The 16,855-nt window shown below is 42.1% G+C and overlaps 3 protein-coding genes across 5 annotated transcripts; 2 read left to right on the forward strand and 1 right to left on the reverse strand.

The window, feature by feature from the left end:
- Positions 1 to 3,866: 3,866 nt before the first annotated feature.
- Positions 3,867 to 7,629, forward strand: rdhB (retinol dehydrogenase B). The gene is made up of 5 exons (XM_017248701.3): positions 3,867 to 4,050; positions 4,105 to 4,270; positions 4,332 to 4,458; positions 7,146 to 7,281; positions 7,403 to 7,629. The coding sequence occupies exons 1-5, from the start codon at positions 3,913 to 3,915 to the stop codon at positions 7,577 to 7,579; spliced, it is 744 nt and encodes a 247-aa protein (XP_017104190.2). The 5' UTR covers positions 3,867 to 3,912; the 3' UTR covers positions 7,580 to 7,629.
- A 3,502-nt stretch (positions 7,630 to 11,131) lies between these two features.
- Sar1 (Secretion-associated Ras-related 1) lies at positions 11,132 to 15,125 on the forward strand. Of its 3 annotated transcripts, none has more exons than XM_017249255.3 (6): positions 11,132 to 11,246; positions 12,131 to 12,291; positions 12,817 to 12,936; positions 12,995 to 13,060; positions 13,915 to 14,150; positions 14,218 to 15,125. In XM_017249255.3, the coding sequence occupies exons 2-6, from the start codon at positions 12,249 to 12,251 to the stop codon at positions 14,332 to 14,334; spliced, it is 582 nt and encodes a 193-aa protein (XP_017104744.1). In that variant the 5' UTR covers positions 11,132 to 11,246; positions 12,131 to 12,248; the 3' UTR covers positions 14,335 to 15,125. The 3 variants fall into 3 exon arrangements, with proteins under 3 accessions (XP_017104744.1, XP_017104745.1, XP_070136809.1); XM_017249256.3 differs by having other exon boundaries at positions 11,231 to 11,306; XM_070280708.1 differs by lacking the exons at positions 11,132 to 11,246; positions 12,131 to 12,291 and adding an exon at positions 12,691 to 12,710.
- A 66-nt stretch (positions 15,126 to 15,191) lies between these two features.
- JMJD6 (Bifunctional arginine demethylase and lysyl-hydroxylase PSR) lies at positions 15,192 to 16,826 on the reverse strand. Its single transcript, XM_017249197.3, has one exon. It carries the CDS (start codon positions 16,712 to 16,714, stop codon positions 15,491 to 15,493), a length of 1,224 nt encoding a protein of 407 aa, XP_017104686.2. The 5' UTR covers positions 16,715 to 16,826; the 3' UTR covers positions 15,192 to 15,490.
- Between the last annotated feature and the right edge of the window lie 29 nt (positions 16,827 to 16,855).

The raw sequence follows: 16,855 nt of genomic DNA on the forward strand, positions 1-16,855 counted from the left end.
AACAGGAGCTAGTTGCAACACCAACTATATCTGCAACACTTGGCAACGCCAGCCAGCAACCTGCCACCCGCAGCCCTAAAAAGTTTTGTGGTCGTGCATCCGCTTAGCGGTAAATGCAACACGGTTAACTCTTTATGGCAGTTGGCCCTTAACTGTGAAGCTGGCAACAAACAGGAAGTACCCTCTGAAAAGATGCGATTTCATTGCTACCGTGTAGGATATAAGCATAACTTAAAGTGGCCTTAAATTCCTAAGGATACCCTTTACTGTCGGTTTGGTACCCACTTATCAGGTGGCTCTGTAGCCTCCTAACAAATTTAGGCTAATTAGTTGGACTTAAGCGCGGCTTATGTGTCGCCCCGCCACCCGCAAATGGTTAGCATACTTTCGGGCGGACGAGCATTTAATATATGTAATTGCAGTTGTTGTTCTTCCAGCCACCCTCCCAAAAAAAAATACTTTAAATGTTGGCAACTAATTTTTGGGTAGCAACTCGAAAATTATGCGGGTCTGGGTACGCAGAATGCAAAATGGGAATGGATAAGGGAAAAGGGACTAACCCTCATACGAACAAATTGTCAGTAGACCACAAAACATGCAAAACATTAAGGCCACATTCTAGCCTTTGCCACCAGCTCGCTCTTGGCCCATCTGGTGTGTCGTGTCATTGAAGCGAAAATGAGACATTTGCGACGCTTGTTTAATTAAAATAAATTTCAATTTAATCAAAATTTCGTCTGGATGTTGCTACCAAGGAGGGGAAATCATCCAAAACAAAAGCATGTCAGCACCATCACCGGAATTTCGCATTAAAATTTCCGGCATAGTTTTTCGGGCTTTCTGAACCAAAGAACCGAATTGTGTGCCCCGTCATCGCCCCTGACAACTGTCGGTCTCCGTGCTTTAAAATTCCAACAAAAAGTTTCGGAGCTGTCTTTCAACAAGCACCTGTCCCGACTCGGTGTCATGTCGTACAGGTGTCTAAGTGGGTGTGGCACTTAATTAAATCATTGTGTCAGTCTTTGATTAATAGTCGTGTGACAAAACATTTTCAGGACTGCGTGCGGCCCTGTCGAAATTAGATAGCTCTATTGTGGGTCTGAAATTTGTACAACAAGTAAATATCCAGTTAATAGTAATAGTTTTTGTATAACGCCACTTTTAAGAAACGTTAAGCTAATTGGTTGACGAAAAACCCCAAGCGCTTAATAAAAACATTCAAAATACAACCCTCGAAATACAAATTTTAAAATGCTTATCCAACTTCAATTTAAAAACATTTTAAATTCTGTTTATTCAAACAAGTGCCTGGTCAGGCGAGCAAAAACTTTCTTAAATCCACAGACTTTACAACTTTTATTTTAGGTTTTTTGTTTCATTTTTTCGCACAGGTGGGGTAATTCAATTAAATGCTTTGGCTTGAGAGAAAAGTTGTTCTAATTTAATTGGACGTTTTGTTTGCACTCGCCGCGAGTATTTTCATGTGGCCACTGTTTTTTGTAGCGAATGCTTTATATTCGATTTAGACCGCATGGCGGGAGGTGGACCACATGGCGTATGAGTTTCATATCACTCATACGCAGCGTAGCCGTATCGCTCATACGACGGTGGCCGTAATAAAAATGTAAGCGCTAATTGTCAAAAATGCTGGTAAATGCAATTTAAGTTTCTGGCCCCGACAAATGTTATTGCAATTAAAAAAACAACAGCGTTCGCGCGGGCAAGACCCCATTGGGACCATGAAAAATGCATATTTGGGTTTAACCGAAAAATAAACAAGGGCGGTGGGGGTTTGGGGGCTCGGACTACACATGTATTCACTGGAAATTCCTTTCCGCCCCCGCTGCTCTGTGGACACGGATCGTTTTTTGTGTGCCACGGTGCGGGGCGCTGAGCCGAAAAGTATGCAACAATAAATTTCGCCACGACGCAAGCTTTTCATTTATTTGAAATCCTGCCACGAATAAAGAACACACAACACACATTTCAACACCCCGCTGCGAAATAAAAAACTGAATTGTTTCCCAACTAAAAACATTTTGGATGCCAATTTTGTATCAATTTTCATTTGAAAGGGACGCAGACTTTCAAAAACTATCTAAGAGCGGGGGAAAATATTTACAATGGTTCTGTCTGTGGGCCAGGCACTTTGATGACCCTACAGTCAAGACTTGTTGCCGTTGCGGGCCATTCTTTCTGGCCAATTTCAGTTTATGGCCCATAAATTGTGTCGCCTCGGAACGACAGAGTTTTCTTGCCCGCTAGCTGGGTTTCTGCCTTTCTGGGTAGTTGGCTTGTTGGCCAATTGATTTGCATGGCTTGGCCGACTGTTAGTTAACAGCCAGGACAACTGTACCACAATTTATGGCCGGCCAATCGAAACAATTGCCTGACTCCTGGCCGATTGCAGTCATTCAGCCACAAAAGACTCCAAATGCACCTGCATTTTATGACTGTCAACTGCAACAGGCCAAACCGTTCTCTCGTCCCAAAAATCCAGGCTAAGTGCATTTTTTGAGTCTCGACTGACATGCAAATACTTTTCTCCCCCACCTCTGGGCGACTGAGATAAAGTTGATTTTTGATTTGCCAGCAGACTCACTGAGCCATGAGTCCAAGAAGCCATCCAAGTGACTTGGCCCGGCCTGCCCCTTCCAGCCGGGCGCCCCTTTTTGTGGCCAGTAATTACAAAAATACGATAAGGCTCCCAGCAATCCGCTCAACTGGAAAGCGAATTCAAATGCGAATATTCATAACTTGTTGATGGAAAATCATCAAAGTATAATGGAATATGTTATGGCAGATTATCGATAATGCATGTTTTTGTGTGTTTTTGCGAATGACAAATGGTCGGATGGCCACTTGATAGGCCGAACTGAATGAGAATTGCACATGAATATTAATTGTTGATCAGATATTTCGATTTAAATAATTACCTTGAGCACAGTTCGACTTGGATGCAGAATCTCAGAAAGACTTTAAAACATATTGCTAAAAAATTGTATGAATATTCCAAATCAATATTGAAATTTCTGATGTGGTAGTCGCATGTATTCGTCACTCAATCAATAAATCAGGACCCTTGAGCACCCAAGCCCTCTTAAGGGAACTTAAAGCACCGATGACTGGCGAAAGGGGTCTGCAGCCTGCCCCCCACTGGTAGCCCACTCGTTGTGGTCTGTATTTTGTGAATAGAAATATGAAAATAATCCTCAAGTGTCAGCCCGAGAGATTAGTGACAACAAACCAAAGCCGCAAAGCGAAATGAGATTTTTCATTTGGTATCAAATATCCGCAAAACCCAACTAGGAAAACCCAGTAAAACAAAAGAAAATCCAAAAAAAAATGAAAATATGTACAGCTTAAGCTGGAAGGGAAATGCAAACGAGTGCAATGCTCCGTGAATGGGAAACGTGGATGGAAAGGGGGTACTCAAGGGGTAAGCCGGGGCAAAGTGCATCGAGGAAAATTCTACAAACTGCAAACTACAGCCGCACAATGCCAGTACCCGGCAAATAAATTGCAATCAATTAAATCCAAACTGTCGCAGCGCGTGCCCCCTGATCCGAAAGATCCATTCAATCGGAAAAGAAGCCGCCTCTGGATAATGGGGCTTGGGAAGCACAATGAAATATTCTCTTACATGATATTATTTTTCTTTAATGGATCAGTTGTGAAACTTAAATAAAAACTCTTACACTCCTCTTTCATAAAAAAATCATAAGAAATCATGAAATATTATAATCTTTAATTTTATTCAATGCTCAGCACCTTTGTTCCACTGTGGTGCGCTTGGAGATGCTGCGTCTGGAGCAACGATCGCTTTTAGCCTCCAGTTTCAGCCTCTGTCAGTTGACTTTGGAACACATAACAGTGTGGTTATCTTAGCAGTCTCCTTTAAAAACGCTTTCAATGGAAAACTTTTACTGGCGCAACAAGGTAGCGGTGGTCACCGGTGCCTCCGTAGGAATCGGAGCCAGCACAGCGGTGGAACTGGCCAATGCCGGAATGCAAGTGGTTGGACTTGCCCGACGAGTGGAGCTCATAAGGGTGAGATCCAGTCGCAAATATCATCGAATTCGATCACCTATGGATCCTTACTAGGCCCTGGGTGAACAAGTGACTGGTGAAGGTAAGATCCATGCCCGTCAGTGCGACCTCAGCGATGAGGAGCAATTGAAGAGCACTTTTTCCTGGATTCGGGATCAGTTCAAAGCCATTCATGTGGTCATCTGCAACGCTGGCATCCTGAAAGCCAATTTCCTTAGCGGTAACTTGAAAATGCAGGTATTGGTATGAGGACTAACTGAAGCTTCTATCCCGGGGTCCAGAGTCGCCGACCAAGGACATCAAGGAACTCTTCGACACTAATGTGGTGGCCACGGCTACCTGCCTGCGGGAAGCCCTGAAGCAGATGGCAGCGGGAGGAGAACGTGGCCACATTGTGGTAATGAACAGGTGAGACAAGTGTCCTGATCTGTAAGTTTTATGTGTTTTTCAATTAAATCCGTATTAAGCCAAATAGCGGACGGATTGGCAGCCCAAATATTTAAGCTTTTAAAGGAAATCAATCAATCCATCGACTTATTGAAAGTGTTTGGTGTTGTACTGAAAGTGCTTGCCCATTAAACGAATAAGAAATACATGAAAGTCCATTGTCTATTGACTTGAAACAATTAGATACATCTGGAAAATTAGCACAACTGCAAACACCCAGGACAATCGACAATGGATGGGAGACGGGGGGCGGTGTTTACATAGCTAAAATAGGAAAATTGGGCTCAAACCGAAATTAGGACGCACACGGACACACAAAAGCGCTGTGCACATACAGGACCCGTGCCGATAGAGTTGGAGGTAAATCATTTTGCATACATATTTGCTTTATAGTTTTGCTTGCGCTGGGCAAACATTCCGGCCAAAAGCAGCTTCTGCCTTGAGTGCCAAAATATTTACCAAATTATGTCGTACCGGACGGGTTGGGCGGTTGGTTGGGTTTATTTCCGATCGGGGCTTAATGAAAGTGCAAACAATGCAGCCGACCAGGCCAGTCAATTGCAATGTTCAGTGTTGGTCAGCGCATGCATATTGCATTCAAAGAGGGGGCTGGTGTGGGGGTCGGACAGGGGAAAGCGGTAACGGGAGGTCTGGCGCGTTATTTAAATTAAATTAAAAGCCATGCGGCAAACAAACAGCACAACAACACAAACATTTATTGATATTTAAATGCAGAAAGCAGAGGGGCGCGCTCTTTTGGTGTTGCATGTTGCACGTAGGAGGGTGTACTTACAAAAAATTATGAAACATTTTGGAAAATTGTATATACATTTTTTTAAGGGGAGATAATGTAGATATGGGGCTTTAGAAATGCTGACTAAAATATTATTCATTAAAGCAGAAAAAAACATTTTTTTTTGTGTACTACTATGCTCCATGTTGCATGGTGTTGCGGTGTGTGGGCGATGCATTAAAAGCTTTGCATCGCCAATGTGTTTGCCCAAACAACAACAATAATAAGAACAACAACAACTCAATTATTCAACATAATTAAGTATTTTGCATTAAGCCGAATGCGTATTGCATTTGCATTTTGCATTCCAGCACTGCCAATCGCCAATCGCCGATGACGATGTGATTTTTATTATTTCATGGATTCCGATGCGCACCGCATTTAAAATCAAAAATGTTGCACATTAAGCCCCATGTTTGATTTGCGCTATGGCTTTAATTTCAAATTGCATTGATTTAATTTTAATGAAATTTACTTGAGTGGACAAACACACTCTTCCAGATAGCAATTATGGCCGTTTGCTCTCCATGGCCAAAAAGGCAAAATTGAATAATTGCGTATACGCACTGTGGGTGGATGCGGACATGCGTAAAGTGGAGGGCGTGGGTACGTGTTTTAACCCTTTCACTTCCCATTTTTGTGTAAATCAGCCAATATTTCTCAGCAAGCCAATATTTAATTAAATCAGACTGGTCTTTAAATTGTTCTTTTTTTTAAGTACACCTTAAATCTTTTACAAAACATCTGAAATTTGAAGTTCAATGGGTTTTTATTTTAAAATATTTGCCAGAATACCTATGGTACAAAATTAAAAGCAGAAATATATGATACACATGTATGTACATACATGGTAAGCGACGTTGTCACAAACTTACGTCAATGCCTGCCGCAGCTTAACACATCCTTACCGGTGGATGCAACATGAAAGTGCATTATAGACACACCGTAGAGTTAAATGCACGACATTTTCCGGCATAATGAGCCGGAGCCGGGACCGGACTCAAGCGTATTGTCCGCAACCGAATACAATTGTGAAACTGGCAAATGCGACTTCGAACTTCGGCAAACGTTAATTAATGGGAAAATGTATTTATTTTGGCCACGTTGCGAGGCAAAGACAATCCGGAGCTGCAAAAATTTACTGAGGCGTTGCTAATGAGCGTGTGACGTTGCGAGGGGCGTTAGCCCAGGGGGTGTGGCAAGGAGATGTCGTCAATATGCATTTCGCTTAATGTCAGTGCAATAATATTAAGACTTAATTAATTAAAAAATGCAAGAGGTATGCCGGCTGGAAGGCCAGCATCTGCAACGGTGTTGGCAGCTGTTTGCATTAATATCCCTGTCCTCCAGGACATGCCAGCGCGTCGTAGCCCCTTCTATGCACTCGGAAAAAATAGAGTTACCTTCAATAATAATACTCTTATAGTCGTTCTTCTTTTAACTAGTTGATCGAAAAGGAGAAAATAGTTTGTTGGAAATATATTTATTCGTGTTCTCTAGAATTTAGATATGGATACATAATCAAAATTTTTTTAAGTGGCATCGTTGAATTAAAAGAAGTTTACGCAATGTTTGCACAAAATGCACAGCGACATATGCAGGCAGGTGGACGCAGAAAACAGGAACAGGACATCCGCACACATTCTTTGAGGCATGCAAAGTGGTTGGCGGAGTGGGTGGAGACTCTATAGGTTCCGTCAGCTGCTGACCGTCATTTTTTCGCAAGTGTCCGGCATTGTTATTGTTGCTGCCTTTTAAGTGTTCCAATCCGTTGTGTTGACTTTATTTACCCACACTCGCTCACTTTTTTCTTTTTTACGGACCCGCCTTGCTCCACGGACATTTGATACAACAGCATTCTCGGACATCGGATTCCGGAAGTGCCGGTGCCCTTATTCAGCGTTTATCCGGCCACGAAGCATGCAATTACGGCCCTCTGCCAAACGGTGCGCCAGGAAATACATTTTCTCAAATTAAATATTAAATTAACGGTAAGTTAAATGCCGTGCACACACCGAAGGAGATACCCTCCTCACCCTTTCTCTCCGGCGAATATGGCAAACATGACGCGTCTGGTAACACAGGTAACATGCCACCTCCTCCTTCTTGCAGAGCATCTGCCCGGGCATGGTGGACACCGATTTCCTCAGTGTTTATTCGCAGGCGGTGGCTGAGCTGCCGAAGCTGCAGGCGCAGGATGTGGCCAAGGCCGTGCTGTATGCTTTGAACACCCCCGACGGAGTCCAGGTGGAGGACATCATCCTCCAGCAGATGCGGAGGGTCAATTAACTCATTTCAGGATGCGAATTTTCATTGATTTATATATTTCTCCGATTGAATGTAAAATAAATTTTCAGTGCGTTGCGTATATATTTTTTTCTTTTGTCTTCTTTTTAGTAAAATCTATCACCTAAAATATTTTAATTAAACAAGAAAGGAAAGCTTTTTTCGGTAACGAAACGATAGCGAAAGTCCAACGAATAAAAGGATATAATAAAAATATTCACAACAAAAAAATAAATAAATAAGATGACGGCGATCCGAAAAACAATTCCAGTTGCAGTTCCTCCAACTCCAAGCAAGACCAGTCCACTCCAGATACCATAAAAAAAAATAAAATAAATAAATAATATATTCACAAAAAAAAATAAGAAAATAAGTCAAGGTCGTCGATAAAGAAATCATGAAATTCCAACGGAAAAATTATCACAAAAAAAAATAATGAAATAAGAAGACGGGGATCCGAAAAAACAATTCACCAGTCCACGGTAGAGTCGACACAGACCAAACCCCAAAAGATATAGAAAAAAAAATAAATAAAAAAGGTTCAAGATATTCAAAATTTTTTTTAGATTTTTTGTCCATTTTTCGTGGTTGCCTTGACATTACTTTTGATCCGAAAAATTCACCAGTCCATGGTTGAGACCACCCAGAACAAACCCCAAAAAATATAGAAACAAAATAAATAAAAAAGAAAAAAGGTTCAAGATAAATTGAGCTCCACACAGCTTAGAGCGTTGAAGACGAATGAACTAAATTGGAGTCGAAAACGTCTGGAACGATTGTATGGCCCATCAAAGCCTACTTGATCCTAAAAAAAGTTTAAAAACTAAAACGTAACCCTATTAGCTTCAGACAGGTAACTCTGGCCACCGAAAGCTATGAGCCTTAGAGTTTTCAGGATAGGAAATGGCAACTTTTCATGCTTTTTATAACAAGTGGGACTGATTCTGAAAACATCGTTAGAGGATCACAGACTATATGTATATATTGTAATATCTTACCCAAAGAAACCGCTATTTAACTGCAATAACATATATGTATGTACGTTATTCCTTTCTTGGTTTATTATGACTTTAGAAAACAGCATTAATGGATGAAAGGAATTGTGGTTTTATTCATATCTATTCCCCTTTGTTCGTCAAATTGGGTTTATAACTATCAGGTCTATTCAAGCTTCATTGGGCCAACCGTGATGGCTATATCTTCCCCATTTCTTATCCGATCCTCAAGCGGAGTACCTTAAACGATTTTTAGATCGATTCTCCATCATTCTACATTAAAATCCTGCGAAAAAATATTTTTTATATTTTTCGTCCATTTTTCGTGATGGGATCCTTTAAAAATTGGGTTTTTTCCTATAGGGTCCATAGTGATTGCAATATCTTCCCCAATTCTCATCCGATTCTCAAGCGGAGTACCTTAAACGATTTCTAGATCGAATCTCCGTCATTCTGCATCAAAATCCTGAGACAAAATATTTTTTAGATTTTTTGTCCATTTTTCGTGATGGGATCCCTTGAAAATGTGGTTTTCCCCTATATGGCTCACAGTGATGGCTATATCTTCCCCAATTCTCATCCGATTCTCAAGCGGAGTACCTTAAACGATTTCTAGATCGAATCTCCGTCATTCTGCATCAAAATCCTGAGACAAAATATTTTTTAGATTTTTTGTCCATTTTTCGTGATGGGATCCCTTGAAAATGTGGTTTTCCCCTATATGGCTCACAGTGATGGATATATCTTTCCCAATTCTCATCCGATTCTCAAGCGGAGTACCTTAAACGATTTCTAGATCGAATCTCCGTCATTCTGCATCAAAATCCTGAGACAAAATATTTTTTAGATTTTTTGTCCATTTTTCGTGATGGGATCCCTTGAAAATGTGGTTTTCCCCTATATGGCTCACAGTGATGGCTATATCTTCCCCAATTCTCATCCGATTCGCAAGCGGAGTACCTTAAACGATTTCTAGATCGAATCTCCGTCATTCTGCATCAAAATCCTGAGACAAAATATTTTTTAGATTTTTTGTCCATTTTTCGTGATGGGATCCCTTGAAAATGTGGTTTTCCCCTATATGGCTCACAGTGATGGCTATATCTTCCACAATTCTCATCCGATTCGCAAGCGGAGTACCTTAAACGATTTCTAGATCGAATCTCCGTCATTCTGCATCAAAATCCTGAGACAAAATATTTTTTAGATTTTTTGTCCATTTTTCGTGATGGGATCCCTTGAAAATGTGGTTTTCCCCTATATGGCTCACAGTGATGGCTATATCTTCCCCATTTCTTATCCGATCCTCAAGCGGAGTACCTTAAACGATTTTTAGATCGATTCTCCATCATTCTACATTAAAATCCTGCGAAAAAATATTTTTTATATTTTTCGTCCATTTTTCGTGATGGGATCCTTTAAAAATTGGGTTTTTTCCTATAGGGTCCATAGTGATTGCAATATCTTCCCCAATTCTCATCCGATTCTCAAGCGGAGTACCTTAAACGATTTCTAGATCGATTCTCCAGCGTTCTGCATAAAAATCCTAGGCCAAAATATTTTTTAGATTTTCCGTCCATTTTTCGTGATGGGATCCCTTAAAAATGTGGGTTTCCCCTAAATGGCCCACAGTGATGGCGATATCTTCCCCATTTCTTATCCGATTCTCAAGCGGAGTACCTTAAACGATTTCTAGATCGATTCTCCACCATTCTGCATTAAAATCCTGAGACAAAATATTTATTAGATTTTCCGTCTATTTTTCGTGATGGGATCCCTTGAAAATGTGGGTTTTCCCTATATGGCCCACAGTGATGGCTATATCTTCCACATTTCTCATCCGATTCTCAAGCGGAGTACCTTAAACGATTTCTGAATCTAATCTCCATCATTCTGCATTAAAATCCTGCGAAAAAATATTTTTGAGATTTTTTGTCCATTTTTCGTAATGGGATCCCTTGAAAATGGGGTTTTCCCCTATAGGGTCCATAGTGATTGCAATATCTTTCCCAATTCTCATCCGATTCTCAAGCGGAGTACTTTAAACAATTTCTGAATTAATTCTCCACCATTCTGCATCAAAATCAGGAGACAAAATATTTTTGAGATTTTTTGTCCATTTTTCGTAGTCCCTTAAAAATGGTGTTTTCCCCTATAGGGTCCACAGGGATGGCTATATCTTTCCCAATTCGCATGCGATTCTCAAGCGAAGTACCTTAAACGATTTCTAGATCGATTTTTCACCAATCTACATCAAAATCCTCAGACAAAATGTTTGTTAGGATTTTTTGCCAATTTTGGTGATGAGATCCCTTGAAAATTGGTAGTACTTATGACACCTAAACACCTGAGACTAATTTTAATTGCCATGCATTTTACAGCGAGTTATAATGACTCCTTAATAAGCTGTGTTGCAGTCTATCTACTCAGAATAATTAATAATGGCGGTTGATTAATTCAAATTTAATCCGCTAATGTAAAAAAGCTGCCAACTGATTCCATTATAAGCCCAAAAATACCAAATGGACATTACTCATTTTATCGATAGTTTCACGAACTAGCAAAAAATACCAGATGGACCGTTTCAGAAACAGCAAAAAGGCCAAATAACAATTATTACTTCGCGGTCACACTGGAAATGTGCTAACATCATTTTTGGAGCCTTCGAGTTTGTGGTAAAAAATATACAAAGCTAATCAATTCGCACAGGGGTCGTTTATCCGCAGCGACCAACAGTACTGATGAAAGAACAATGGACTCCCATGCGGCAGCAACAGCGGCGACAGCGAGAGAAAAGCAATCGGGCGTCCGTGGACCTGCGACCCCGAACGAATGCGTCCACGTAGTGCAAAATCGGAAGCGAGTGTCTGAAATTTCTGTCTGGCTGGAGGGGTGCGGGTCCAATTTTGTGCCGAAAAAGGGGTGCGGCGGGGCCTAGGCTCCACAGTGTGATTACGAAATGTGCCCACGATCAAAGGAACAGCGAATATTATAAAGTATAATGCGTGTGCTACCACGTAGTTCCACACGGACACACACCAACACACGCACGCGATAGCACTTATTAGCAGTGGCTTAGGCGGGATTCATGGAAGGGGGATCCAATAAGAGAAGAGACACTTCTGTAATCATCCGATTGTTTCAAAGTTACAAGAATTCTTTAGTTAAAATACTTCAGAACACCCCCTGTCCTACGCCACTGCACACACAGACACAAGAGACAGCAAACAGAAAGAAAGTGGTGCCCAGTGGACAAAGAACAGGTTTTTAACCTAATTATAAAGCCCCGAAAAAGTCAGTTCTACAGCACTCGCATATCGGACACGGCCGCGGAATAGGAAGCAATAACATAGCGGCAGTGGGGGCTCTGTCAGTGTGTCAAGGCCCCGGAAGCAGCTAGTCTACCGAAGTGCTTGTGATGTTCAAAATTGATTTTCAATAAGTCGCCGCCGCTGTTGCTGTTTCTGTCGCTGGACATTGAACTTGAATCCGCGAATTGCGCACTAATGCACTATATTTCTTTCTATTTCTCCCATACGATCCGATCTGATCCGATCAGTCTAGCGCAGCAGCTCTCTTCCCCCCACAAAAACAACAACACACACACTCAGCTACTTCGGAGCTACCACTAACCACCCCGCAACCAAAACCAAAAAGAAAACAGGACACACGCCAAGATGTTCATCTGGGACTGGTTCACCGGAGTGCTGGGATACTTAGGTAAATATCGGGGACCAAGGCTTCCTACGCCGCCACCGCCTGTGAGCTTCTGGTGACATTGTGCGGCCAAGGCGGCTGAGAGAGCATTTCTTGAGCGATTGCCAACAAAGCAGCGCGACAGACAAAAGAAACTGAAATTTGACTGATATACACAGACGAGGTCAAGACAGTAGCACCGAAGATATCGAGAATATTATACGATATGATATGAGTCATAGTCGAGAGTTACTTATGCTATGTAGCATACGTTTTTATCTTTAATGTTAATTTAAGTAAGCTCTTATAAAAATGTAGAAAAATATGTAAATTAATTGAATTTTTAAAAGTCGAAAGCTTAAACTCAAAACCTTTAAAACATTTGAGCGAGTTCTATGTCGTTTTTTTAACAAAACTGTGTATTTTAATAGAAACGTGACAAGGTAAACACCTTACACTAGACGCTGCTTTGTTAGCTTAGCTGCGTATATAAAATTTGTGACGATTTAGACCAGAGACTGGCATTCAACACTTCCCCATTCATTCCAGGTCTGTGGAAAAAGTCTGGCAAACTGTTGTTCCTCGGCTTGGATAATGCTGGCAAAACCACACTGTTGCACATGCTCAAAGATGATAAGCTGGCTCAGCATGTGCCCACCCTGCATCCAAGTAAGTATACCTCCATTCAATTCCCCTCCAAATTGATGAGTATTTCTGTAATCCGTAGCATCTGAGGAGCTGTCGATTGGCAACATGCGCTTCACCACATTCGACTTGGGTGGCCACACTCAAGGTAAGTTTTGGACATTCTACTGATACACCGGAGCAGAACGGCAAGAATTTGCATTATTTTTTGTGCGCATCTATAAACGTGCCCACCGGCTAAATATAGACCAGGGCGACCCATGCAAAACACTCAGATTCGACGACAATCAGCATGAAATATAGCGCAGCGGGTCACCCATACAACCGCAGGGCTTTATACTCTTAACATTTGTTGCGTTCAATCAACGCTCGCTCGTGAGCCCATCCACCCAGCAATTACAGTGGGTTTTGGATCATACATCTCAACCATAAGAAACATTTTCTTTATAAGCAGAAGTAGTAGCTACTAATTCCTCCAAAGAGTATTAAAAACTTGCTCCAAGTCCAACCGTTTCAAAGCCTTCACAATCACTGTGCATCTATACTCGAAATATTTAATAATTTATTATAAAGGCACACATTCTGTGTAGATAACAAGCGTAAATACGATGTGTGAAAAAGAAAAACGTCACAATTACATAAAATACGAGTTTACTGAGGGTGTATAAATAGGTATCTTAGGGAAAAATAGTTGCGAATTATGAAATCAGTGGCCTCTCGCATGCAATTGGTATTGATTAGCACAAGCGCCGCCCCATTAGTATGCGTACATGGCAAACGAACTTGTCATGGTGATGTGACGATCGCTCGGAACCAGCTAACCATGATCGTGTAAAAAGATTCTAGCTACTCGGCCTGGTTTTGTTGTCTCAGCGTGGAAAGATATCAAAACACAAGTGCTGATAAGGAAATTTTTGTTTAGCTTATTATATATTTAAACTAATTAAAGGCTTATTTTCAAGAGTAAGATAGTGTAACTAATTTGGAATGTTTTCCTTTCAGCACGCCGAGTCTGGAAGGACTACTTCCCCGCCGTGGACGCCATCGTGTTTTTAATAGACGCCTGGGACCGCGGCCGATTCCAGGAGAGCAAAAACGAGCTGGATTCGCTGCTCACGGATGAGGCACTGTCCAACTGCCCCGTGCTCATATTGGGCAACAAAATCGACAAGCCCGGTGCAGCCAGCGAGGATGAGCTGAGAAATGTGTTTGGGCTGTATCAGCTTACAACCGGCAAGGTGAGTTGGTCCTTTAGGATATGTTAGGGATTGTATACTAACCATTGTATTGCTCTTTTGTCTTTAGGGAAAAGTGGCTCGTGCTGATCTGCCTGGCCGCCCATTGGAATTGTTCATGTGTTCCGTACTGAAGCGACAGGGCTACGGTGAAGGTTTCCGTTGGTTAGCGCAGTACATTGATTAAGTCAGAATTAACTACCACCAACCACCAACTCCATAATTCAAAACACACAAAAAATCGACAAACCGAGATATGTTTCCTCCAAAATTTGTAATACCGACGAAAGAGATGAACCAACTGAACCCGAGAACCTTAAGCAAAACGAAGCTGCGTGCGCAATTTCTAATTTATACAAAAACACAATTACAAAATACTTCATAATACTTCAAATGTACATCTGTAATTAAACAAGACACTGTTTAATCCAGCCACAACACAACAAAAAACAGAAAAACGCAAGCAAAAAAAACAAAACAACATCAAAAAATGTAAACATCTTTTCTATCTAGAAGACCATCAGGATGATGAGGAGACGAGGATGAAAAGAGTGCGCAAGGGAAAACTTTTAATCATAATTATGAATAACAAATTGTAGCAAATTAAAGGTGATTTATTTAAGAGCATGTGCTTTCACTACCGAGACACGCTGTTCCATAAATAAAATTTAGCTATCTACCTTTTATTTAAAAATTTCTAATTGTAAATGTCACGATTTATTAATTCCTTTAGTTTAGTTGGCTGCAAAATATTATACATCCATTTTATATCCTATCCCGCCCTTCCGTTTATGGTAAATTTTAATTTAGCTAAAATTTTTTAAGTTGCATGTCATCGATGTACTTTGTTTACTTTTTTTTATACATACAAATCAAAGAAAAACAACAAAGGGAAAACAATTTATTAAATAAAATCGCATTTTTGTTTGCAAAAATAATTCTAAATAAAACGGAAAAAAGAGTTTTGTAAAATAAAAATATGTCCTTGTTTTATTTTTGGCTTTAAGATCTGGAATACCTCGAGGAGAATCAATAAAACACAGCTTATTTTTACAAATATATTGGATTTATTCTTGTCGCATTTAAGATTTATGCTAATGAGTCACGTTGGAGCATTTATTTAAATCAGGGAGCAGGCTTTATGATGGGCGAGCTTTACACATTTAAAGAGGACTGCTGCTATTACGTAGAAAAATATTACAAAACTTTGAAACGGCCATTCGGCTAGGAGGTGGTGGTTAGCGCTGCTAGCTGCGGCGACAGAGGCGCAGACGCCGGCACAGCATTAGCTGCCGGTGGAAGAGACGCATCAGTAGGCCCCTGCGCTTGATGCGCTCCCTACATCAGGAACGCATAGAGCCGCCCATAGAGCCGGAGCCACCGCCCGCCATGCGTCGCTTTTTCTTCTTTTTGGCGGTTAGGCTCTCCTGACCGCTATCCGTATTGGAATCGCCGTCGGACGACGCCGCATCCTCGCTCTCGGACGATGAGGAAGAGCTGCTCGAGGAGGAGCTTGAGTTGCTCGAACTGTCCGAGGCAAAGCCGGTGCTCTCGTTTATGTTAATACTATCGGCTATCTGGGCGAGCTCCGGGCGCTGATCGCGAAGCACGCGCAGCCACTTCCGAGACAGTTTCGGCCTCCCCCTAACCGTTTTGTGCCAGACACATGGAAAATTGGTCTGGGAGCTGAAGTTCTGGGTTATGGCGATTGTGTCGTCCAGGTTGAGTACCACATGCCACCAGCCGCCAGGCACAAACACCGTTTCCCCCTCGCCCTGAAGAACCTCTATGGGCCGGAACTGCTCCGGCCAGCTAGGGAGCTTGGTGCGCGGATAAACAGTGCTGAACCAGGTAATGGCCTCATCTCTTTGCTTTCCACCCATGGCACTGGTCACTTTAAGCATGTCCTTGGGTGTTTGGGTGGGAAACAGGCACCACCGCTTGTGACCGCGAATGAGGGTGTTCCAAGCACTGGTGCCCAGCGGATCTATGTGGATTCCGGTCCCAGATCGAGCAGGTCCCATAACGAACCAGCGGTACGGCGGCCGTCGGCTCTCCCCGCAGTATTGAAACAGATCGTCCCGAAAGTACTTGGGAACCACATAGTCGTCCAGCAGCTTTCTTCTCCGATGGTGTTCGCCGAAGCTACTGTCAAAAATGTACAGCGGACTGTCATCCCGCGTGGACTGCATATATTCCACGTAGTATTTCATTTTCAGCTTGACGCTATAGCCTTCGTTGTCTTCGCCGCACTTGAACTTCTGGTTGCGGTATTTTTTTGCCAGGCGGGCCATGGTCCATTTTTCCAAGGCCAACCAGCCATCGGTGCAGCCGCGGATTACTACCGGCTTGTAGGGGCGCTCGAAGCGCTCGATGAACTCCTCGCACGACACCTCCGAGTCCTCGATCCGCTCCAGATTGTCCGTGAAGTCCCAGAAGGGCTCGAAGTTATCGCTGTACCGCATTGCTACCCATGCGTTGTCGCCATCCAGCTCCGGTCGGGCTTTGCGCTTCACTTCCCGAGTGCGCTTACGGGAGCGCTTTGGCAGTTTGAATTCCTCGCTCATTCCGGCTCTTTTTGCTGCTTATATTCTGGTAAAAAATGAATTTTCTAAATTTCTAAAGCAGCAAGTGGAGTACGTGAGCGCTGTGTGACCAGGCATCGGCGGTCAAACAATACTGAAATAAAGCGTATATATACTGGTATT

Source organism: Drosophila bipectinata, chromosome 3R, assembly GCF_030179905.1.
Source record: "Drosophila bipectinata strain 14024-0381.07 chromosome 3R, DbipHiC1v2, whole genome shotgun sequence".
NCBI classification, from domain to species: Eukaryota; Metazoa; Arthropoda; class Insecta; order Diptera; family Drosophilidae; genus Drosophila; species Drosophila bipectinata.